The 22,202-nt window shown below is 49.6% G+C and overlaps 8 protein-coding genes across 8 annotated transcripts; 2 read left to right on the forward strand and 6 right to left on the reverse strand.

Annotated features, from left to right (window-relative positions):
- Nucleotides 1-1,017: 1,017 nt before the first annotated feature.
- On the forward strand, nucleotides 1,018-2,598 carry JN550_005431 (uncharacterized protein; the record flags this gene model as incomplete). Its single annotated transcript, XM_049317057.1, has 5 exons — nucleotides 1,018-1,096; nucleotides 1,229-1,572; nucleotides 1,663-1,799; nucleotides 1,931-2,214; nucleotides 2,309-2,598. 5 exons carry the CDS (start codon nucleotides 1,018-1,020, stop codon nucleotides 2,596-2,598), a joined length of 1,134 nt encoding a protein of 377 aa, XP_049172444.1.
- Nucleotides 2,599-3,781: 1,183 nt separating this feature from the next.
- JN550_005432 (uncharacterized protein) lies at nucleotides 3,782-4,227 on the reverse strand (the record flags this gene model as incomplete). The annotated part of the gene is made up of 2 exons (XM_049317058.1): nucleotides 3,782-4,049; nucleotides 4,103-4,227. The coding sequence occupies 2 exons, from the start codon at nucleotides 4,225-4,227 to the stop codon at nucleotides 3,782-3,784; spliced, it is 393 nt and encodes a 130-aa protein (XP_049172445.1).
- A 458-nt stretch (nucleotides 4,228-4,685) lies between these two features.
- On the reverse strand, nucleotides 4,686-5,099 carry JN550_005433 (uncharacterized protein; the record flags this gene model as incomplete). The annotated part of the gene is made up of 1 exon (XM_049317060.1): nucleotides 4,686-5,099. The coding sequence occupies one exon, from the start codon at nucleotides 5,097-5,099 to the stop codon at nucleotides 4,686-4,688; it is 414 nt and encodes a 137-aa protein (XP_049172446.1).
- Nucleotides 5,100-7,419: 2,320 nt separating this feature from the next.
- Nucleotides 7,420-8,385, reverse strand: JN550_005434 (uncharacterized protein; the record flags this gene model as incomplete). Its single annotated transcript, XM_049317061.1, has 2 exons — nucleotides 7,420-7,541; nucleotides 7,674-8,385. The coding sequence occupies 2 exons, from the start codon at nucleotides 8,383-8,385 to the stop codon at nucleotides 7,420-7,422; spliced, it is 834 nt and encodes a 277-aa protein (XP_049172447.1).
- A 5,230-nt stretch (nucleotides 8,386-13,615) lies between these two features.
- On the reverse strand, nucleotides 13,616-14,485 carry JN550_005435 (uncharacterized protein; the record flags this gene model as incomplete). The annotated part of the gene is made up of 1 exon (XM_049317062.1): nucleotides 13,616-14,485. One exon carries the CDS (start codon nucleotides 14,483-14,485, stop codon nucleotides 13,616-13,618), a length of 870 nt encoding a protein of 289 aa, XP_049172448.1.
- An 85-nt stretch (nucleotides 14,486-14,570) lies between these two features.
- JN550_005436 (uncharacterized protein) lies at nucleotides 14,571-15,077 on the forward strand (the record flags this gene model as incomplete). Its single annotated transcript, XM_049317063.1, has 1 exon — nucleotides 14,571-15,077. One exon carries the CDS (start codon nucleotides 14,571-14,573, stop codon nucleotides 15,075-15,077), a length of 507 nt encoding a protein of 168 aa, XP_049172449.1.
- Nucleotides 15,078-16,066: 989 nt separating this feature from the next.
- On the reverse strand, nucleotides 16,067-16,818 carry JN550_005437 (uncharacterized protein; the record flags this gene model as incomplete). Its single annotated transcript, XM_049317064.1, has 2 exons — nucleotides 16,067-16,577; nucleotides 16,769-16,818. The coding sequence occupies 2 exons, from the start codon at nucleotides 16,816-16,818 to the stop codon at nucleotides 16,067-16,069; spliced, it is 561 nt and encodes a 186-aa protein (XP_049172450.1).
- Nucleotides 16,819-17,868: 1,050 nt separating this feature from the next.
- On the reverse strand, nucleotides 17,869-20,694 carry JN550_005438 (uncharacterized protein; the record flags this gene model as incomplete). Its single annotated transcript, XM_049317065.1, has 2 exons — nucleotides 17,869-20,402; nucleotides 20,454-20,694. 2 exons carry the CDS (start codon nucleotides 20,692-20,694, stop codon nucleotides 17,869-17,871), a joined length of 2,775 nt encoding a protein of 924 aa, XP_049172451.1.
- Nucleotides 20,695-22,202: the final 1,508 nt, after the last annotated feature.

Genomic DNA, 22,202 nt, shown 5'->3' on the forward strand with positions numbered 1-22,202 from the left:
ATTGGGCGTTTGCACGGCCTGCGGGTTCACGACAAGCCAGGCGCACTGGACAGTGGTACAAGAGTAAAGAGTGGATTCGGTACTGCGTATCTGACGCACTAATTCGCATTGCCGAAGCCTCGTTCAAGATCTTTCAGCCAGGGGTGGAGGGTGGAGGGAGGGTGTGTAGATATGATGTGGGTTCTTTTCGCGATTCCGCGAATCAATGACGCCGCCGTTGCAAGGTCCATCGCGACATAAAGCGTTGGATGGCTTGTAGCCAATATTAGCATGATGGGGGAGGCGGCCGGGGGTGCCCACTTTTAGTATCCAAGTATGACACGGCCTAGTTCTACTCACTATCTGTGGCGATGTGAGATGCATATGAAATGCCATTTCTCGGCAGCAGGTGAACAACAGCCCCAGCGAACCATTCACTCACGATATGCGTACATGCTTGGTTTGCGCCCTGACAGGTTGATCAACCATGTCTCTCCACCAACAGATGATTATCGCCGCGTTGGCTGGGCTTCTTGCACACAATGCCGTCTTCATTCGTGGTGAATGGCATCTACACATTCCCCATATCATTCTGAGCCATTCTGTGCTTTGGGTCTGGACAGTATGGTTTACCTCATCCCTCCTTAAGGCTACTATTCTCTCTGCGCTGTATCTGATTGCATTATTCACGAGCATGACGATATACCGCCTCTTTTTTCACAGACTGTCGAAATTTCGCGGTCCGAGACTTGCTGCGATTTCCAAATTCTGGCACGTTTACAAGGTTCGAAATTCGACAAATCATTTGTTAATGACAGAGTTGTATAAGAAGTACGGAAGCATTATACGGACCGGTCAGTAATAATTAGGACTCCTGCAATCGGAAATGTGGTCATGCTTGATAAGAGTCTGATTCTCTTTCGTAAGTTACCAGGCCCCAACGAGATTACACTTCTCCACCCATCCGCGATCCACCTGCTAGATGGCTGGGGGAATACCACGACGAAAGGTGTTTGGTACGATATCTTGGTCCCAAAGATGTCAGTCGTCTTCACACGGAGCGAGCAGCATCACAAGGATACGCTGAAGGCTTGGGCACAAGCACTCTCGGGTACAGGTGAGATGAGATCCCCAATGACTTCTTCCCTGTCTATCCTCACATCAAGTTCCCTCCTTATTCACATAAGTTTTCCAATCTCTCTTCGGTACTCATGAAGCTTGCAAGTAGACTAGGACTGACAATTCCAAGCGATGAGCACCTTTAATGTACGAGTCTCTGAGCACGTCCAAGTCCTGACGAACTGTTTTCAAAAATACACTGAGGAAGCGGCTCCGGTGAATGACATCGTCTCCCGATTCGTGTTCGACGTACTTGGAGACGTGCTATTCAGTAAGAAATACAATCTGGTGGAGACCAATGGCTGGCATGAGTACTTCGACCGAAGAAAGGACGCCCTTCCCGTTCTTGGTCCAATAAATGATGTAACGTGGTTAGGTCATCTGATGTTCCTCTTGGCGCCCTTTTGGAGCAGGGTCAGAGACTGGTTCTACATGGTTGACTACTCTGTGCAGACGATGCAACAGCGATTCGAGGTGAGTGCGCATTTGTGCGCATTTATACTATGCCGCCTTCTTTCCGAGCGGTCCTGTACCCTCTATTTATCCATACTAACCGTTGCATAGGATGATTCAAAAGGGCCGAGGATGGACATGGCCGCCTACTTTATCGATGAGTATCACAAACTGGAGGGGGTTTATGATTTGGAGAAAAGAAATCTCCACTTGCAGGGTACAGCCGTGACGGCAGTCATTGCAGGCAGGTGAGTACTCGACTGTCTCCCATTTGTATGATTCCAAAAAAAGACATAAACTCTGGTGATGAAGCCACAGAGCCCTTTGAGACTCTCTTCTGTGTTACGATAGTCGCTGATCTGCCTTTTCACTCGCCCAGTGACACCACGCGGTCTGCCTTGATCGTCGCCCTCTGGTCTCTCGCGCAGTATCCAGATCACGCGGAAAAGATTCGAGACGAGATCCGAAACGTGGACTTGAACGACCCAGTTGCCCTGAGCGCGCTGCCACACTTGGAAGGATTCATAGCTGAGACTTTGCGGCTATTGCCGCCGGCGATGAGCGGCGCACCACGAGACACAGGCCCGGAAGGACTCCTGGTGGAAAATATCTTGATTCCCCCGGACGTCAAGGTGACAAGTCCAAAATATGTCATGGCACGCTGTAAGTAGTGGGGCCTGGTCAGACTTCGCATATTGACCAGTCATTTTTCCGTCTAGCATGGCTTCGTTACTAACATCGCCTATTCGTATCATAGTGCCTACCGCATTTGTCGACCCCAACGAGTTCATCCCTGAACGGTGGTACTCACGTCCCGAGCTCATCATTGACAAGCGAGCGTTTGCGCCGTTCTCAGTCGGTGCCCGTGCCTGTGTAGGGAAGCCCCTGGCTTATACCGAGCTCCGTCTTGTTGTTGCGAACATAGCCCATGACTTTGACGTTGCATTCGCGCCATACTATGATTCGCAGACCATGTGGCTTGATTTAAAAGACCAAGTGACAGCACAACCAGGGGACGTCAAGCTTATATTTAAACCTCGGAAATAGTCAGTTGGGCATGAGGAAGCACTGGAAGAACATGTCTCTTCAGCAGCGAGCTCCAAATTATGATTTCCAGTCACAGTCACGAGGTTATGGCAAACGTCAGCCTGCAGAAAGAGACTGAGGTAGTGTTAAATCCTGTAAGATATAGAAATTGTATTTATGGAATAAGTTGAATTATTATATTGCTGCGTGGTCGCTGGGAATTGTATTTGCCTGTAGCAAGTCCTTAGATGTTCCCGTCAGCGCATTAAACCGAGAACATTGCGTAAGAAGTGTATCGTGAACAAACAGCAAGATATTTTGCATCACAGGTATACTGAACTGTTGCTTCAGAAGGACAAGCTGACTATGTATAATGCCTAATGGAAGCTACGTGTCAGAGGTATACTGTTGGTCGCTGGCTGGTATCTAGACAGAAAGGGAGCCCTGTGTTTTATCGGTATCGGAAGGATATCCCAAAACTTTATTCCGGTGAGCGTCAGGTCATGCGAAAGGACGAGAGTCCAAAGAGAGGATGGAGATCGTAAGGTCTCGGCGGAGCACCCTACCAAGGCGACCTGAGCTCAACGCTGATTAGATCCGCCGAAGCGGGACCCTTGAGTCACTACCGAGTTGCGAGTTCTTGCAGATAGCACACCTGGGCTTTCGCAACATCGCGTACGGAAGCTGCGGCTTTCCAATTATGCTTGTAGAAATCCAGCTCAATAAGACGTATCGCGTAGTCGTGGGCCAACTAAGACATCATTCCCGTACATAGTGTAACTTAACTAGGGTACTTATCCTACTTAGTTGAGTACGCCATAGTCATAACGTTCTGGTGGAGTGCGTGGGAATCTTTCAATTTGCAGGGAATTTCACAATTTAAGTTTACAATGGTTGATCCAAAAGGTGACTGTCCAGCAGTAAAATGAAAGAAATCTAGAATGATCTAGGCAAGTACGGATCAACCTTTGACAACTGAAATTTTGAATCCGCTGGGGCACAGGTGCTGAAAGACACCTTGAGGATCATATGTGCAGGCCGCCTCTCGAACCCTACGAACATTTTCTTTTCCGTAACTCTTGAGAACTTCCTGACTGGAATGGGCGTGTTTGAGGTACAGCCACGGCATGACGCCGTCCTCGATCTTGTTTGCGGCAGTCCGTACTTCATCAACCATCGCGCGAACTTTTGGCCGGGCCCAAGCTTATAATTCAGCAGTGCGAACACTGACGAATGCCTGGATCAAGATAGCGTCGTGAGTGTTTTGCTCAAGGCCAAGCACGTTACTGGTGATGTTATTGGCGTGTGACTGCTCGACATATAGACGCGGTACTGGTTGGAAGGCAAAGTGGGACGTAAAAACCAGGTCTGTAATATGTTCCTGAAGTTCTTTTGCCATCTCATTATGCAACTCGGCGGCTTTGAGCAGAATGGAGACATCATTCTTAATTGTCAGGGTGAACCAGATATTGCTGGCCACGGAGTTAAACATGACTGGCATGAACTCTGGTAAAGTAAGACTTACTAGTAATTAGGAGGGAGTGAAGAATAAGTGAGAAGCTTCTGGAGCGTGGTTGTCTTGTAGTTGGTCATTATTTCGCGCAACGCCAAGATCTTGTGGAGCAAGGCGGGCTTCCTGACAGCAGCCATGTTATTCGCGATGGAAATTCCAACGGCACCGCCGAATCTGGGTTAATGGCCGACTATGAATTGCATGTTCGTATACGGGTTGCTGGCATTGTTACCTGTGAACTCGACCAGGGCTTTCATGCCAGTTGGGACGAAGTTCAAACGGTAGAGAGCCAGCCCGCCCCAGATTGGACCAATGGGCAAGGTCTGCATGGAAAATCGTGTGACGATGCCAAAGTTGCTACCTCGACCTTTCAAGACGCGGAAGAGATCTGTTAATCGTAAATCAGCTCACTACCTGCAGTCAGGGACGATGATGTGAGGCCGTGGTTACCGGTATGTTCGCCCCTTGCGTCAGCAACGATAACCTTCCCATTGGCTAGGAAGACCTCGTAGGCAATAACTTGGTCACAGGCCAACCGCAACGCGGCGTGTGGAAAGTGTTTTCACCTCCCAGGAGAAAGCCGCCTACGCCTACCTCAGCTTCGCGACCTCCAGCCGTGCTGTTCGAGCTCGGCATACACATCTTTCCACTTAGCCCCAGGCCCAATGTGAGCGACCTGAGTAGCATCATCGTAACTGGTTACGTCAAGGAACCCCAGATCAATAGTGACTCCATTGGTGATGTTGTTGCTGCCGGCCCAATTGGTGTGACCGCCAGCGCGCACAGCGAAGTGTTGATGTGCCTTTGCAAGGGCGGCAACCGCTTTGAACACCTCTTCAACAGAGTGTGACTGAACAATACAAGATGGTCGCAAGTTGGCATTGTTGCACCAGTAGGACTCAATGCGGGCAGCATAACTGTCATCACCTGGGAAGAGAACGGGGGATCTCAGTCCAACCTGGACTAAGGGCTCGCCTCGGCGGGCGGGGAGTCCATGAACGCCGGCCATTGTGAAGATGCTCTGATTCAAGTGATGATTTGGCCTAAGTGAGAGGCGCCACAGCTAGGAGCGTGAAAGAGAAGGTGTTTGGCTCCCGTGCATTCCTGATGCCAGCCAGGATATTGAATATATACAACGGCCTAGTTCCTAAATCTGCTCAAGTGATTTTTTCAAGCAGGACAGCGTAAGACGTACGCGTACGCAGGCAAACTGTCCCGTACATATTGTGATAAGGTTGAAAACGCCAACACATTAAGCAATGCGCATCTGGTTGCACCTAGTGGAACAAAACATCCCTTGCAACGCCCAACCACATTTGGAGACTCCACGACTTGTTGTTGTGTGCATCTGGCATGGAAACGGAAGGTCGCGCGGGCGTTAGTGAAGCACCTTACAGGTGGCTGCAAGCTGGCTTACATACTGCACGCAACATACAGGATGCTAGGGTGCGTCCCGCCGGACGTGCCGCTCTCGAGTCTCGCGTGTTCCCTTCAGAGGCTAGGAGCACAGCACGGCGATGCCGTTACGGCCAACAAATAAGCTGATGCAGCTGCCTTGGATCCTAGGTGCTTTGCGTCGGCGCTTCAGCCAGGAAGTTCTACGTACACAGATTTGCTTGGGGTCGATGTCGTGTTTGGATTTGTCAATATATCCAACATGGGTTTAACCTCCAGACGGCATCCTTTGTATTGGAGCCCGGTTGATAGGAAGCCGACCAACATACCGACGCCAGGCTCACCGACTCGAATCCCAGCGCCGATGTTCATACAGATATCTGTCCAAGGCCGTCTTCTTCTGTGCCATCAAAAGAGAAGTGCACCACAAAGTAGTGTCGTTGCCAAATGCTCCTCGCCACTGCCTCTTCTCTACCTTCGTTGCCTTTCTACCTTCATTACCATGGGTATGGTCCTCATCACTGGCGCCAATCAAGGTGGTTCCAGAATGCGGTAGCTAGACTCCTGGCATATACAGTAAAGGTTTTTCGTGTCAATACTGATAGGTCGCAGGCATTTGATGCGCGCTCGCTGTAGCTAAACTGTCTCGCCCGGACTTTACTGTCATCTGTGCTGACCGTAACCCTGAGCGCACCACACTCAAAGGCATCAAGCTGGCGGAGAGTATGAAGCTACTGGTCTGGTCCTCAAGTTGAGGCCACGTCCGAGACAGACCCTGCTTATAGCAGTTGACTAGATGAAAGCAGTCGGTATCAATATCCTCGTTGTCATCGTAGTTTTTCAGGTATCAGCCGACCAGCGCTTTTGCTGATATCAAGGATATGGACGTTGAGACCTTGCGTAGCATCTTTCGCGTCAACACAGTCTCCTTCGTGAGCCTCTTCAAGACCGTATACCCGCTACTCAAAGCCTCAGCCAGATTTCCGAAGCTATTAGCGCTCAACTCCAAGGCCCCAGATCGTGGAAGTGGAGCCTACCGTGCGAGCAAGATGGCCCTCGATTACCTTGTCTGACGCGTACACTTCAAGAACCATGACTGAATGTATTGGTCATGAGCCCTGGATTCGTGCACTTGGCCACCGGGAACGCCCATGTGAAGCTCTGGAGTAGGGAGAACGCAGCACGTGCCCTTAGAAACATTATTCCAGACCTGGTGCAAAGAACCGAAACATCTGGCAATTTCTATAGCTCTTATAGTAATCCGCTGGCGTTCAGAAAACATCGACTGTGTACAACTAGGAGATAACTTCAAAGAAATTGGTGTCGTCAGATTTGTCGTTGAGCCGTCTGTCTTTGTGACATATAACTAAAGGACCTAGGTACCTTCTTATTTCGTCACAGTATGTCGACCTCAGTACGATAAGAACTGGACCAACCTTAACACTGTAAAAATATACCGATTTCTTGATTAGATGTTGCGCTTCTCACATAGTCACTGAAGTACGCGTCAGGGAGGCTATCTGATACCTCGACGTGGAGCTTCTGTGTATCAGATTCCCAGTTCTTCAGCAAGGATGGTCGTATATATTTGCGAGTGTCCTTTTGCTATATCATAAATATCTTTTCAAATCCGGGTCCGAAGAGACAGACCCGTGAGTCCAGTGCGTAGTGTCTTTCAGGGTAGGGACTTCATTATATGAACAAGGGAAGGTTAGTCTTTTCGCTGTTTGAAGTGTCATAGCTAATCCCATTATCAGATGGGGCTATTCATATGGGAATTTGTGCATTTGGAGGGACGAAGAGTTCACTATAGTGGCTCCATTGCTACTTCCGTTGGAAAGCTGTTGATAGAAAACTCGTCTCGATTTCGTGTATTACAACCGTTGGCTGTAAGTCTAAAGTTCTAGTGCTTGTTACCTCCAATCTGCTGCTTTTCATGTTCCCACTTTCATTCTCTCCCCCTTTTTGTTGATACGGCAGGTATTTCTCATGCTCTTTTCCCTCTTTATGCTCTTCCAATCATAATCTGCAGGGTTGAACTTCGTATCCCACAAGTCTAGAAAACACAAACAAGTCAGTGTTCTTATTCTCGGCCAATCCGCACCAGGACCTTCCTCACAATAGTTATGTTTGCAAGTTATGTGACACAATCGACCTCCCCCTGAATCTGTTATGCATAGACACTCACGATCTATAGAACCATCCCAGATGCGCCGCGCTCCACGCAATTTCCCGACATAATCACTGTTCACTGCTAGTCTTCTCCAGATATACTGTTCTGGGTGATTTTCGTTCCATTCGTCGATCATATCATCAAAAGTCTCCACATCTGTCGTTGCGTTCAAGTTATCGCGCCTGCGATGGATACCATCGAGGTAATCATGTGGCACTGTTTGAGATCGACTAAAATCAACCAATTTACCACCCACGTAGGCATCTTTTCGAATGTCTCCACCGAGACATATGCCGATCTTGTGGATCTTCTTAACATCTGCGATCATTCCGATAACCTGTGAGCGCGTGAAGCTAGGCACCCCTTCTATCAGGTCTTTGACGAGTGCTCTTATCGGACGTGGATCGTCCTCCTCGCGGAGTAGCAATGGGTCAAAGTGGCCTGTGCTAGAATGCGACCCTTTCAGCGATGTTTTACTTTTGGTAAGACAAGTCTGTTCTTCTACGTTATTAAAAATGACATATCCATAGCACTTGACCGCTAGCTTTTCATTGTTTGTTTCTTTCAACCTTCCATAGGCTCGACACTCGCTGTAAAATGGATCATTCTGCTGTTTGTAGAGTGATTCTTCTTTGTTCACATCCTCTGGTTCGTCATAGATGGAAGGGTTAAACTGCGGAGATTGGATGTAAGCAGGAACGAGATTAGGCTTCAGATAGCTTACCATCTTCAGAGCATAGAGCCGGCTGTCGATAGAGACCTTCCATACCACGGCATCTGTACCTGCGCCTACATAGTCGATGAATTCTACAACTGTACATTGACTGATGAGAGAGAATGGTCCCAATTTTGGCCCATCTATATTGGGTAAGAGATCCATGTATGTCGTGATGACAATCGGGTTTGTGGAAATTTATGATGAAGGTCCCTAAATCAAAAGCTAGCACGCGCGCTTTCATTTCCCTCAAGGACAATCCACAACTGGACATCAACAAAGAACACAGCCCAGCAAGCCACTCCCCGATCGTTTTCAGCACAGTGGAGACGCATTGTTTCAAGTTGCAAGGTGGCTGTAGGAACCGCTATGTGATAGTCGCCCCGTACTTTCAATACTTTGCGACATGAACCCTCTCTCTAGCCAATGCCTTCGGTTTGCGAAAGGCATCTTGGAGACGCAGGTTGGCGTCACGATGACAGCTGGATACCTTTACAGAAGGAAAGATGGCATGATGGCTTATTCCCTGGGTTCTCCAATAGTCTCAGGTAATGACTCTCTATTAACTTGGAATGTTACAACAAGTTGCCATCCATTTCACTACCCGAGTTCGTTGCGATTCGTGGCTTCGCATATAACAGGCAGCGATCCATCTCAACGTATATTCCATATCAGGATACCAGCAACAATATACAAGTCATTTGGCAGTGGTGCGAAATGGAATGGCAACGCTCGAGCACGTTTGATGCTCTCAGCGGTATCGACGCCGGTTCAGACCTTGCCTGCCTAACATTGAGTGCCAGGTCTTGCCTAGGTTCAATGCTCCTGTTTGGGACAATCAGGATTCTGACAGATGCTACTTCCAGAGCCAAGGTAGATTAAATGAAGTGTGGTTTAACGGACAGTAGTGGATAAATTGTTGCTTCATCGACGTAGTTGACTAGATAAGCTCGCTGCGGATGGTTTCTGGAACGTCTATCACTCTATCAGTTGCTAGAAGCAACACCACTAGTTGATCAAGCAACGACGTTTGGTTGCTTCCCAGCCATGCGTACCGGAGACTAAAGACATGACAATTGATAGATAAACAGGACCTCAGTAGAATCCATCACTCCGTCTTGGACTTCAGCAAGCAGCAGCTACTCTGTACGGTGAACGTGGTTTTAGGTGTAAAAGTTGCTCTCAGGTTGATAGCTATCTTCAATGAACTATATAATGCCAAGCTAAGACTTATTGAATGAAGACTGAGCTGTGGCACACTCTTTCATCAAGAGTTCGTACGTATTAGCAAATTCGTCCTTCATTATAAGAGTATGGCCTAGCCAAATTTATGTCGCCATTTGCAAGAAATCGAGCCTTCCACCACTTTCTCTTTTTCCGAAGTGAAATGCACAATTGGGGTCTTCGGGGTGTTAAACCTCATTTAAACCACTGAGGTTGCAATATGATATGTCAGAAGCAGCCAGATTCCCCGATTGCCTGGTTTACAGCCGACTTCTTGACAATACGTCAAACCTCGCATTAGGGCATATGTTATTATGCGTATTCAAAGTTTACTTCGAACAATTTCCTCGATGAGTCTCAAATTTCCATAAGTCCGTAGTCATGGTGATGCAGCCAGTGGTGGGTCCTTGGAAAATTTGCGTGTGGATCGTATACTAAATTAAACCGGCACCACCACAACTCATTACGCAAAAGCTTCAATCTCGATTAGTATAGTGGTCAGTATGCCAGCTTGTCATCAACAAGTCGCTGGAGACCGGGGTTCAATTCCCCGATCGAGAGGTTACCAACCCATGCGGCTCTCTTTTTTGCTGTGCTTCATGGCAGTATTCCCCCAAAGTGTGGTACGAGGCTGTACCACCCTGTGTCACGCAGCCCAAGCTCAGTACCAAATACCATGCCAACGGATTGTTTTCACTGTACTTAACGATCCATATGTAAAAGGCAATGAGGCGTCTCGAAATGGGGTGAAGTATTCAGCTCTATCTTTGGGAAGCGTGTGCGTGGTCGGTGGACACATTGGACACCTCTACGTGGCGTGCGTAGAACATTTTGGGTGGGGGGTAACGAAAGAATTGAACCCCAAGTGGAAGTTTATCATCACGGGTGTCTGATAGAAAAACATAACATGCTTCTTATCCCAATGGAAGCCTCTGCACTAGACCGAAAAGCTCTTTCGACAAGTCTATATTCCCCATAAGGGGCTTTTAGTTGCGATGCTGTCTTGGCTGTCTAGGATATTGGTTATCGACTGAGGTCACAGTAGTCCATTGCGACGAGCGACAAGATTGTCTTTCGTATTTGCTGATCTTTGTTTCATATCCGAAGCCCATTACCGAGTGGCTTGTCGACTTGTCAGCTGCGCATTCTCCAATAAAAGCGCCGTGCGTTGATCACCAGGTATACTTGACTTGGCAGTCGAGACTTATTTCCACACTGCTAGATCCTAGCTCACGCAACGTTCCGGCACCCCGAGATGCCGATATGAATAAGTCATTGTAATCATGCGATTGTCGCGGTGCCTGGAGAAAGACTTCGGTGATTTCCCTAAGAAAATACGTCTCATTTGAAGAAAGAACTTAAAACTTGGGTGGGATGTACGTGCTGGCTTATACACATCGTTCCCAGTCACTACGACTCCCCATCGCCACTTTAACCCTCCCGATGGCGGGATATCTACCGAACTTTCCATCCCCCGCTATAATGATAACAGGTTCTGAAACTGGTGTTAGGCATTATCGCTTACCATAGCGTATCATTAGTGGTTAATGACGACTGTCTTACACCGTTTATGCTTGCTGTAGAGCTTGTTCATTCAACGAAATGTGTTTCTTCTCGACTATTATTATTTAGTGTGTAAACATAGAAGTATTTCGCTGTGATGCGATATTTGCGATTGTATCTCACTTGGCTTGCAATCTTTGCTTATTATCTATTCTTCTCATATCGTTCTTGAATCTTCAGAAGGAGATAAAATATATATATATATATATATACATATATATAACAATGCAGCTATCGCTTTCCATTCATGCGCTTTCGCTAGCTCTAAGCGCCAGTATCAGCTAAGGGCTATCCCGGTTCGTACCCAACAAAGGATACAACGAGCACGTAAGTGATAGAAGTAAGACTTTAAGGTATTTTGTTCTTCGCAGCATTGACCAAAATTTATGTTGTAGTCGGCAATCATCAGGCTTGTCCATTGGTCCAACTCTCGTATCATATTCCATGCCCCAACCGACCCAAAGCAGCACCAACATCGTTCAGAATCCCGCCTTCGAAGACCCGGGCGACACCCTCACATCATGGGGGGTTGTTACAGGACCAACGGAGGTTGGCCAGCGTGAAAGCTACGTATTCGTCGGGCCACATCAGCCCAGCCCCAGCGACAGTTTCGGATACAAAAGTCGTGCTGCGGAGTTAAATTTCTCGTTCTCCTCCGGGGCCATCTATCAAGCTCTGCCACTCATCCAGGGCAAGACCTATCTATACAAGTACGAGATTCTCATCGGCGGAGAGTTCACTGATTGCCCTTTCAGAACCTAGTTGACTTCTACAACTCCACCCTCCGAGCAAGGGGTCACCCTTGACTCCTTCAACACGTATTACAACATTGACGGGAATATGCCTGCTCCAAAGCCACCAAAAAACGGAACCGTCTTCGTCGCCGACGCACAGAACCACGTACGGGTGCTGGGATTGCAATGCACTCCCGGCAGGACCTACATACGATTGGATAACATTACTGTGACTCCGCTCAACTGAGGAAGTGTATTACAAGGGAATAAACAGTGTACTTATCTGCATTTGACTTTGTGGACACGGGTTTGGGACACTGAGCGCATCCACTCGAAGGTCTTGCATGGCGTGTGAAAGAGAGAAACAGCCATTTGGGTATCTCATCACTTTTGTTCCTGTCCTGGAGGCAGTCCATGGTACTTTTTGTTGGGTGTGTATTTGCTGTCTGACCTGACGTCAAGAACTGTTCTATCCTTGCAAAATATGTATTTAGCATAAAGGTCCCTCCAAAATCTTACGTTCTGAATGATAGCATGCCTAGCAGAAAACTCCTGCGTGCAATAAACACTAAAATTAAGAACGGATACCGATTTGAAGATTCCGCGGGTGAGAGGTTCCCTTCTGTCCTTGAGGACGGTACAGTATCATCAAAGACAAATCAGATGCCCTCCCCAGTCCACCGACTAACCTCTACAGGAGAGACCATGCATGGGGTATTTTCTTTATACCAAGATCCAGGCTATGCTCGCCCCAGTACAACGCGTTCGTAGTGTCAGGCCCAGGATTGCCCAGTCGTCCCAACCACCTTCGTCTGGCCTTGTCCCCTGAACCATGTGCTCCATCTTTCGACGCCGAGGTCACGGTCAATAGGACCGTAAGCCGGTGTTTATAGAGAAGTTCCCTCCATTCTTCGGCGAATTCGGGCAGCTGGAAGTCATCTACCACCCTGACACAGGACGCGAAAGACGATCCATTCCGGCTCGTGCCTGACGCAGTGAAGACGACGCGTGCCACCTGTCATGCGATTGAGGCAAGTAGTTGGGATACTGGCACACGCTCCTCCCGAGGAGCCCAGTTGACGGAAGTTACAAAGTCCAGCAGCCCGTCTCGTCCATCATCGGGAGCATCAAGGCTTGGGAGCTCTATCAGGCGGCGCACAACAGCGACGTGCTCAGGTCCATACAGCCCGACCACGACGTCACTATGGGGGTGTTGTGCGACGTTATCTACCCGACCATAGGACAGGAGTATCCGCCCGAGGCCATGAACTTTACAAAGCACAGCTGGAATATAGGACAGGTCATTTTAGGCAAAAGCAGTCATATTCGTGGCCAAGTCTAGCCGACGTTGGTTTCACTAGTATCACTATCAAGTAGCCTGTAGCCGCAAGGGCAGGCATGCTGAGAACAACCAATCCGTTGACTATAGCACTCTTGACATTGGGATGAAAACGTACAGTCCTAGTGTACATGTTTAAACTGCCATAAAAGGGGCTGTAGTATTCTGTATCGGGTATCCTAGAGCTTTCCGACCTTGCCCGCAATTCCTCGCATCAACACGCATAACAGCGCTATGCCCAAAGCCGTCTCTTTCGCCTGTATCCCACTGTGTGTATCTTTAATACAAAATAGATCGCTTGATGAATGTGTCCAACCAAAGGTTCCGCCGCTTGGAGGAGAGAAAACGCCATTTCCCATGCCATACGTACGTTAAGGTATTATTACAACAAAATAGCAAATGCCCACGACGAGTCCGAAGTGTGGCCCGTCTTGAGGTCGGTCTTCATCCAGCACGTGTGCTCGTAGAGCGAGTCTCCGTCGATGTATCCCCATCCGCAGCCGGTGCAACCCGAGGTGCCGGCGCAGTTGATCATGCAGTCGGCCATGCTGTCCGTCTGCACATTCTTCAAGTCTTTGGCCTCATTGTCGCCGCTGTAGTCGACCCCGCATAGGTGCAGGAACTTGGCGGTGGACCCGGGGACGTTGTAAGTCGTTCCATTGCCAGCCGGGCAGTCTACGCCGCCTATCGATGTGGCTGTGGGTGATGCTGACGTTGACGTCGTTGTTGTGGTCGTCGTAGACGGCGATGTCGAAGAGCTTGCTGTACTGTTTGCCGAGACGCCAGAGCCCGCGTTGTGTGACGAGCTGCTATTCGACTGGCTGACTCCCACGCCGATTCCGATGCACATGCCCAGCAGTATGACCGCCGCGACGGCAATCAGCGCCCAGAACCATCGCTTCTGCAGGCCGCATATCCTGCCGCCTGTGTATCTGTCTCTGGCATTCTTGCCACCTGGTGGGATGGGAAATCGGCCGTCACCGCCGCGGAATCTGGCGTCCTCAGGGTCCGGCGTGGCAGGCGGCGTGGGATCCCGCAGCCATGAGTGCTGCACTGGCGCGGGCTGCTTGACTGACGGGCTGCTGAAGGACGAGAACGAGAAGCGAGGCGACTTGAGGTTCAGAAGCTCGAACCGCGACTTGAGGTCTTGTTGGAGGTGCAGGTCCTTCTCCTTTGCGGCCCTGATTTCCGAGGGGAAGGCTGTCGGGATCAGTGGCTGCCCCTGGAGGGTGGAGGACCTGTACGGTTTCATTGCGCTGGGCCGTCGGTCCGACCGGTCGATGGGGGCGAAATCAGCGACACGGCGCCATCCAACTGGACTTGACTTGACGACGACGATGGGCGGCCGGGGCGGAGAGCACGGCGTGTGCGGGCAAAAGCGCGAACGAACGAGCGAACGAAACAGACGATCAATCAGTCAATCAATCGAACGAGTGAGGAAGAAGAGGAGGAGGGATGACGGCGAGGACCCGTGGTCGGAAAATCTCACCACACCACCGACTGTGCCATTGATGACTGCGACTGCAGCCGCCAGCCTACAGGAATCCGGCTGCAGGTCTGCCCATCCTGATCGGGACGCCATGGCATGCAAGTCATTGCAGCGCAATTTCTCGTCGCAGTCGTCGGCGGGCGCGCTAGCAGCCAACGTTGCCCCGTCGTGGTCGCACCGGCGGCGTGGCTCGTGGTGCCAGGATTCTCGGCAGGGGTCGCGGCGGGAATCCATGGGAATCCGTGGGCATCCAGGGGCTGCCCGCCCTGGGCTGCTGGGTCTCTGGGTCCGTCCTGGGTCTGCCCTGGGTTTCCCCTGGCTCGTCTTGCTGCTTCGGGCGGCCATGAGCTCATAAGCGAGGGCCTAGCCGGCGTAGCGGCCAACACTATCGATCGGCGGACCTGAACATAGTCGCCCTCGATGGCCCCGTTCCAGCCGAGCCCCAGAGGTTTCCCACGATAGCTTCATCTCATGTCATTAAACTACCGGTAGCCTCAGGGTCCTCTCCACGTGTGTCTCCTTTTCGAGAGACCTTGGTGCTGCGTTTCTACACGCTGGCAGCCTGAACAGAGGCATTTGCGCCATCGACTGCCGGCACTCAAGAGCTCAGCTTCTCCCACTCATCCCGCACGGTAACTATCCGTGCGGGCAGGACGCATACGCAGCACCGAGGCACGTGCGGCTTTGCACCCCACGATAGGAAGCGGTAGCCATGCCTAGGAGGCACACATAACCGAAGCAACCGATTGTATTCTCGGTGTTCCCCTTGGCTCTGTTACCTCGTAAGTTGTGGGCATGTAGATTTAGATCGATCCAGTCTCTATAACCCGTCGCGTACCGCGCTCGAGCTCGGACATTCCTATCAAGGCCAATGACGTTCACTGCCGGCTCCTGCATGGATTTTGGTGGGTCCCATCACACTCCAGGAGTTACCGGCCATTGGACGTGTTAGGCTTGGCCAACCGGGATTTCTCGACGGCATGTGTCCCTTTACTTCACTTAGCTTGGTCATCGCGAAGTCTAGGAGAAGTACAAGTATAGCTAGTTTCAATGCCAGTAGGAGCTGCTGCGAATTTAAGAGCTTTTGATGAAAGTTGTCTAGTTCTCGTATTCCCTGATATGGCCCAGGGCAGCCAATCTGTTTACCAGAACTTCAAGACAGCTGCGCATGTGGTATCCACACTTGCATCGATGAATTCTCTAGTAGGCACAAAGCCATCCCAGACTTGAGCATCCGAGAGCCGCATAGGAAAGCGCGTGAGCATAGCATAGCCCGCATAGCCCGCATAGCCGTTTGAAGATGATAACCAAGGTCAATTACCTAACACCTCTGGTCCAACATGGCTATTCCACTTGTACCACGCTGAGATTATCAAGTTCCACCTCAAACGGACCATCATTAATGCACGTGACGCTCAGCTCAATGGTGTAAGGTCGATTGAGCGGATTGTCGGCATAGAACGGAATGATAGTGCTGAATGGCAGGTAGCCATGTGTTGCCGTTGGTCTAAAGGCGTCGAGATAACGTCCACCGATTTTGCTTTTGAAGATGCAGGCGAATGGAACTCCGGGCGGCGGTACAGCCGATATTGCCATGTCGTACGAGATGTTATACATCACGTACTCAACTACCGGCAGTGCCTGGCGGATCAACGCAAATTTCTCTTGGTTGCTGTCCCCACGAAGAACGGCAGCATATATTCGTGCGGCATTGGCAGAGTTACTGCCAGGCTGTGTGAAGCCAGCGAATGACGAGCCTACCGTGGAATTGGTAGACGTGGCAGTATCCCACGCGGAGAGAGAGCCGCCATTATTCTCGAAGCCGGAGTTTTGAACCAGATTCGTAAATGTAGGACTGTGCTAGAGTTAGCTACAAATTTCTACAGTCTAGAAAATTGGCACAGGACTCGCCGCGATGTTTCAAACGTCGTGCTAGGGGCGGAGGGTCCCGTTGTTGAAGATTCCGAGGCCGAGGTTTTAGTTGAGCTTCAAGTCGAAGTCGTGTTAGTGCGTAAAGCTAGAGGGAAGCTGATTCGGTAGACTGACGAGATTGTTGAGCTGCTGTAATCTGAAGTGCTCAGCGACGTGGGCTGCATGCTGTCGAGGCTGGATGAGTGCTGTGAGGATGGCGATGAGCTGGTTGGGTGGACGCTATAGGAGGACGGAGTAATTCTATTTTGATATCTAAGTCACGCGGGGAAGTGAATATGAACTTCATTTTCCTACCTAGTTATCGATTCGCTTGTTGGATGGGGGGCTGTGGAAATCTTGGTCGGGTATGCGGCTGGGGATTCATGAGTGCCATGAGACGAACATGGCTTGGCCACGGCGAGCACTAGCCCGCAAGCAGCAGTCAAGAATAAGGGATACATCATATTCACACTCTTGGACGAAAAGAATGGAGGGAGAGATGACGCAGGATCACGACAACAAACATCCAAAAGATAAGAGCGATGTAAAATATTCTCTGTTGATATTGCACGCACCGTATTGTCAGACCACTTATTAAACTCTGATGGAACTGAACTACCATTCATTGGCGGGCCATGTCCTCCCTGTCTTACATGTCACATATGTTCGCGGAATCTGTGGCGAAAATTACCACACCTGAAGTCTAGCGCAAGCCGCAAGCCTTGGCAAGCTGTTTGAACCCTTTGCCTTCCACCTTCCCGGCACCTGGAACATATGGAGGGAATATAACTTGTGATAAAGGTTTGCGGTCACGCGAGCCCTCTTGCTAACCACTGTTGGCCTTCCGATATCCTCTCTCGCTTACCGAATTCCCCTACAGTACTATTGTCAAACGACAAGGCGCGAGGACAGGCACCGCCAACACTAACGACATCTATATCTCAGCGTACCTTGTAAAAACGCCGGTTTAATACCCAAGGCAGCATAGAAAATAACTATAATACTGTAATAAATATGATTATATATTCTTAATTAGAATGTATAATTATACAATGTAAATGAGGTGATTACGTGGTATACGAGTGATGTAGGGATGATTAATCTCGAGTCTTGACGTGAACTCTGTCCTTCATATGGTGAGATCGTGACAAGGCGCGGATAGCTGTGCGACCGTAATGTGCTCCGTTGCCACCTCCTTCATAATGTAGGAGCACACTGGTCTCGCTGTTGGTCGGCTAAGTCGGCCTGACCGTACTTAGGGTCACAGGCGAGTTGTTGGCTCCCAGTGCTGTGCCAATTTCCAGTTGATAAGTGCCGTCTGCTAAGACAGCGATCTGCGGAGTGCGGTATATAGCACTGATCGAGATCGCATTTATAAAGCACCTCAACACGCCACTGCCTCCGGCGACGAGACTACATTGTAGTGGGGCAGTATCTGTGTCGCCCAGACTACAGGTGGCGATGGAACAAATAGCGGGATTGATAGTACCAAGTACGTCGGAACGATAAGTACAACAGATATCCCGGTTACTATCGATGCCAGGCGAAAGACTAACCTGCTTAGTAACCGGATTCAGACTATACGTCACTGGCGTGTTTGACGAGCCAAATACCGCCATGGAACCGCCAGTATTAGTTGATTGAGGTAGCAGCGCCAGACCGTTAGCAGCGTCGATACCTGTGTCCGCGGCAAAAATGGCGAAGGTGGTAGAAGGAGGCGTAGTCACTTGCGACATGGAACTGCTGCTCGTGGATGTAGAAGCAGGGAAGAACGCCGATAGACCACTTGAGTCAGCCAACAAAGTGACATCCTTGTTGCCTGGCTGGAGGGTACTACCCACTTTGAACTGCAAAGCGTCGTCTGGAAGTAGAGCAACTTGCTGGACGCCATAAATCGTGTTGATGGATGTGGCGTTTACCCCGCAGAAGAAGAAGAAATGACCCTTCGGGTCTATCCAGTTGGTGCACTCCAAAGGTGCAACAGAATCACCGCCTAAGGAGCAGGTTCCTATGAAGCAAGAGGCTGGATCAACTGGATTGCCGGCGTTCGCATAGGTGCAACAAACGCGCTGATCAACTGAACCATCTTTGCTGTATGCATGTAGCACTCCCGATCTCTGACCCTCGCCGTACGCAACGCGGTACACAACGGTTTTTGGGCGCGTGCTGAACACGACAAGTCCACTGTTGCTGAGTTGAGGCTGCAGCGGCAGGTGATCTGCATCAGTGCCACTGCCAAATGCATAGATATAACTCCCGGAGGTAGGTTCTGCAACCCGACCGATTGTGGATGACGACAATGATGATGATGAGGAGAATGAAGGCGCAGCAGGGCGCTGAGTCCGTAAAGTAACTGGGCTGTATCCTGCACCCAAGGTGGTGCCCACAGCCAGTTGAAAAGCAGGCAGTTGAGAGGAATATTCGTCGTCAAAAGGGATGATCTGCAATACTGAATAATCGCCGCCGACTGTGGCTACATTCAGAAAGCAACTCAGTGCATCCGTGTTCGGGTCTGGAGCGCACTGCAATGGTAACTTTCCGGCGCTGTTCAAGTTGCAACTTGATATATCGCAGGTTGCAGGATCCTGAATACTTCCAATGATGCTGTACGTGCAACAGAGTTTCAGATTGACCCGAGCAATGTCTGAGTACGTCGTCCTGACCTCATTCGTGGTAGGGTCGAGACTAAATCCTTTGGCACCGGAAACGCCGCGGAAAATTGCTGGGCCGTTGTGGTTAATATACATTTGAGGCCCCAGTGTGAGACCATCGGCCGCACCACCCAAGGTACCCGTTGCGTAGAAATCAAATGTCTTCAGAGGGTTCATAGAACTTGTCGAAGAGGGGCTGGAGAGGCTGGTCGACCCTGCGCTTTGTGAATCAGTGGAGCTGGGCCCAAGTGTCGTAGGCGGTAGAAGAGTCGACGTCGATTGGCCGGAGGATACTAATTCGGTGGAGGACTCTGATGCGGTAGGCGAAAATGCCTCCGTGGAAGACTCGGACGCAGTGGGCGATACGGTCTCTGTTGAAGATTCGGACAGAGAGGATTCGAGCGTAGAAGATTCAGAAGCAGTAGGTGACACAGTCTCTGTAGAGGACACAGAAGTCGCAGGCAAGACAGTTTGTGCAGAGGATCCAGACGTAGAAGTCTCGGAAGTAGTAGTTGAAGCTGTATCGGTGGAAGATCCGGAAGTACTAGGCAACAACGTCTCGATGGAAGAACCGGACGAAGTTGTCGTGGAGGTAGGCACATTTTCCTTAGTTGAAGTGATAGTAGCACTCACGGTCTGCGGTGAGACCGTCGTGAACGTGGATATACTTGTGAACGTTGATACCGTGATAAATGTGGAAATGGAAAATGAAGTCACAGTTGCCGTGTTGTTCTGGAAGATCGTGGTGGGAATGGCCGTGGTGATAGTGAGCGTAGTCGCCAATGTGACGGGGACGGAGGTGGCGAACGTCGCGGTCTCGTGGATCGTTGAGATCCCCAGAGGTTCCTCATCGCTCTCACTGGTATGGTAAATGCCATGACCACCATTTCCTTGAGTACCATGTGGAGGATGTGCGGAGTGGCCAGAATAGTGGGAGTAAGCATCGTCAGTTCCTACAACGTACTCTATGCCCTGAGGGTATTTGGGCCCTTCTGTTTGATAAGGGTCCTCGATGCTCTTGAAGGGATAAGGACGAATAGTAAAGACGGATCCAACTTGAGAACTCGCAGAATACACCTCCGAGTTCCCTGGGTGAGATGATGTTGCATAACCGTAACCTGAAACGTGTTGATGAAAGTTCGATACTCATATTGTCAGCATCAACTTACCGTTTTCGTAAGGATCCACGCCATTAGTAGTATGAGTGGAATCACCTGTGGCACTCGTCCGATGTGCAGGGTTGTAGCTTGTCAGGTAAGTAATCGTCCGTATACCACATGGCTTCTTGGAGTCTTCTCCTTGCTGTAGTACTCTGGCAGCTTTGTAGTCTGCCTGATGGTTTGGATTTCGTTGCACTGCCTCTGAAATTACCGAGATAGCACAGAGTGCTACAAAAAAGATATTCTGCATAATGAGCGATGACGAGTTTGAGAACCTTGTCCCCTGCTGTTGATAAGGAAAGTTGATACTTATATTAAGTGTGTCACTAGCTAACAAGGTCCACCAAGAGTCTTAGGTAAAACCCTGTTACGGCTTAGATTCGCTCGTTAACCAAACATAATTTTTCAAGACATAAGACTACAAGAAGTACCACTTCCGCAATCTTTCAGCCAAACAATAGACAGCTTGCGACAGACATATGTCTTGCTTTTAATTATGCACTAGAGGGTCGAGTGCGGACCGACCCCACACACAACAGCGAGCTGTACAACACATGCGCTGTATTTAACTTTAGATAGACGAAAAATCGATAAGCCACATCAAGTAGTGCTCGTAGATGGTTCCGGAGCAGGCTGGCATGTCAAACACTCAACCAGATTCTGAAAGCCAGACATCGCGACTGTATAAGGACCGGCTGCAGTCTGGCTGGCACAATTGGATGTCTTCAATTCATTACAAGCATGAAAACATAGGTGCGCCACTAAATTATATTCACAGTGCGGAGTTTAAATTTTGCTTATCTTCTCTTCAACACGCTTCTTCGTACGGTAGAATTCTATCCACTTTAGTAAAGCCTGATCAGAGTGTGAGCATCATCACCATATGTCAAACAGACAATGGGCTTGAATCAGGCCCCAAGTGATATGGCGTTTGACATAGTTGCAAGATGAACAGAGCCGGACCAATTGCACCGTCCGTGTCTGGGGCGCACTTGAGCACAGGAGCCGACACATGGCTCCTTATGCATGTTTCAGGTGATTAATTTCCGACTGTCTTACTGGCTGAATGAGCCGCAGCAGTGATCCCTCGACTATGGACCGCATGTGTGCAAATACCAAGCCGTAATGAGTGCACATAGTACCAATAAGCAGACAGCTCGGATTCGGGTGCTTCGGCCTTCTTTAGTCGGATCATTGACCACCACCTCTCCCAGCCGGGTCGGCCCCAAGCTGTGACCCCAGGTAGCGGTACCGTAGTTATGACCTACAACAGCTGGTGGTTAGGCTGGATAAGGCAATTGAGTCACTTGGGTCACCTGGTGTGGTATGTATGTATATCTGAATCCCATATTTGACGCCCTTCTAAATGCGTACTTGATACATCTTCAAGATGGATTGTACGGTAAGAAATCATTCTTAACCACGCCTTGCTTTTCGATTGCAACAAGTCGTATCTCGGTACCGTCAATTCAAAAGAGTCAGCGGTATCGTTTAAAGTACTGTCCTAAGAAGGCAGGATTTCCCAGTTACCAATATATCTATTTATACGTCCTTCGGCCCTGGCTGCGATGATATGATGATAGCGAGCTTGAACATTCACACAGTTAACATGCATAATAGCCCACGAGATGCAAATGCGTGCTCCAGCGTAGTGACACAATCTCCAACGCCATAGAATATAAAAGCAAAAGAATGTGATGCCGGACATTTGGCTCCTCTTGGCTGGAGGCCTAAGGGCCGGCACGTGTTCGGACGACA

Source organism: Neoarthrinium moseri (assembly GCF_022829205.1).
Source record: "Neoarthrinium moseri strain CBS 164.80 chromosome Unknown scaffold17_Wmoseri_CBS_16480, whole genome shotgun sequence".
In the NCBI taxonomy this organism is placed as follows: Eukaryota; Fungi; Ascomycota; class Sordariomycetes; order Amphisphaeriales; family Apiosporaceae; genus Neoarthrinium; species Neoarthrinium moseri.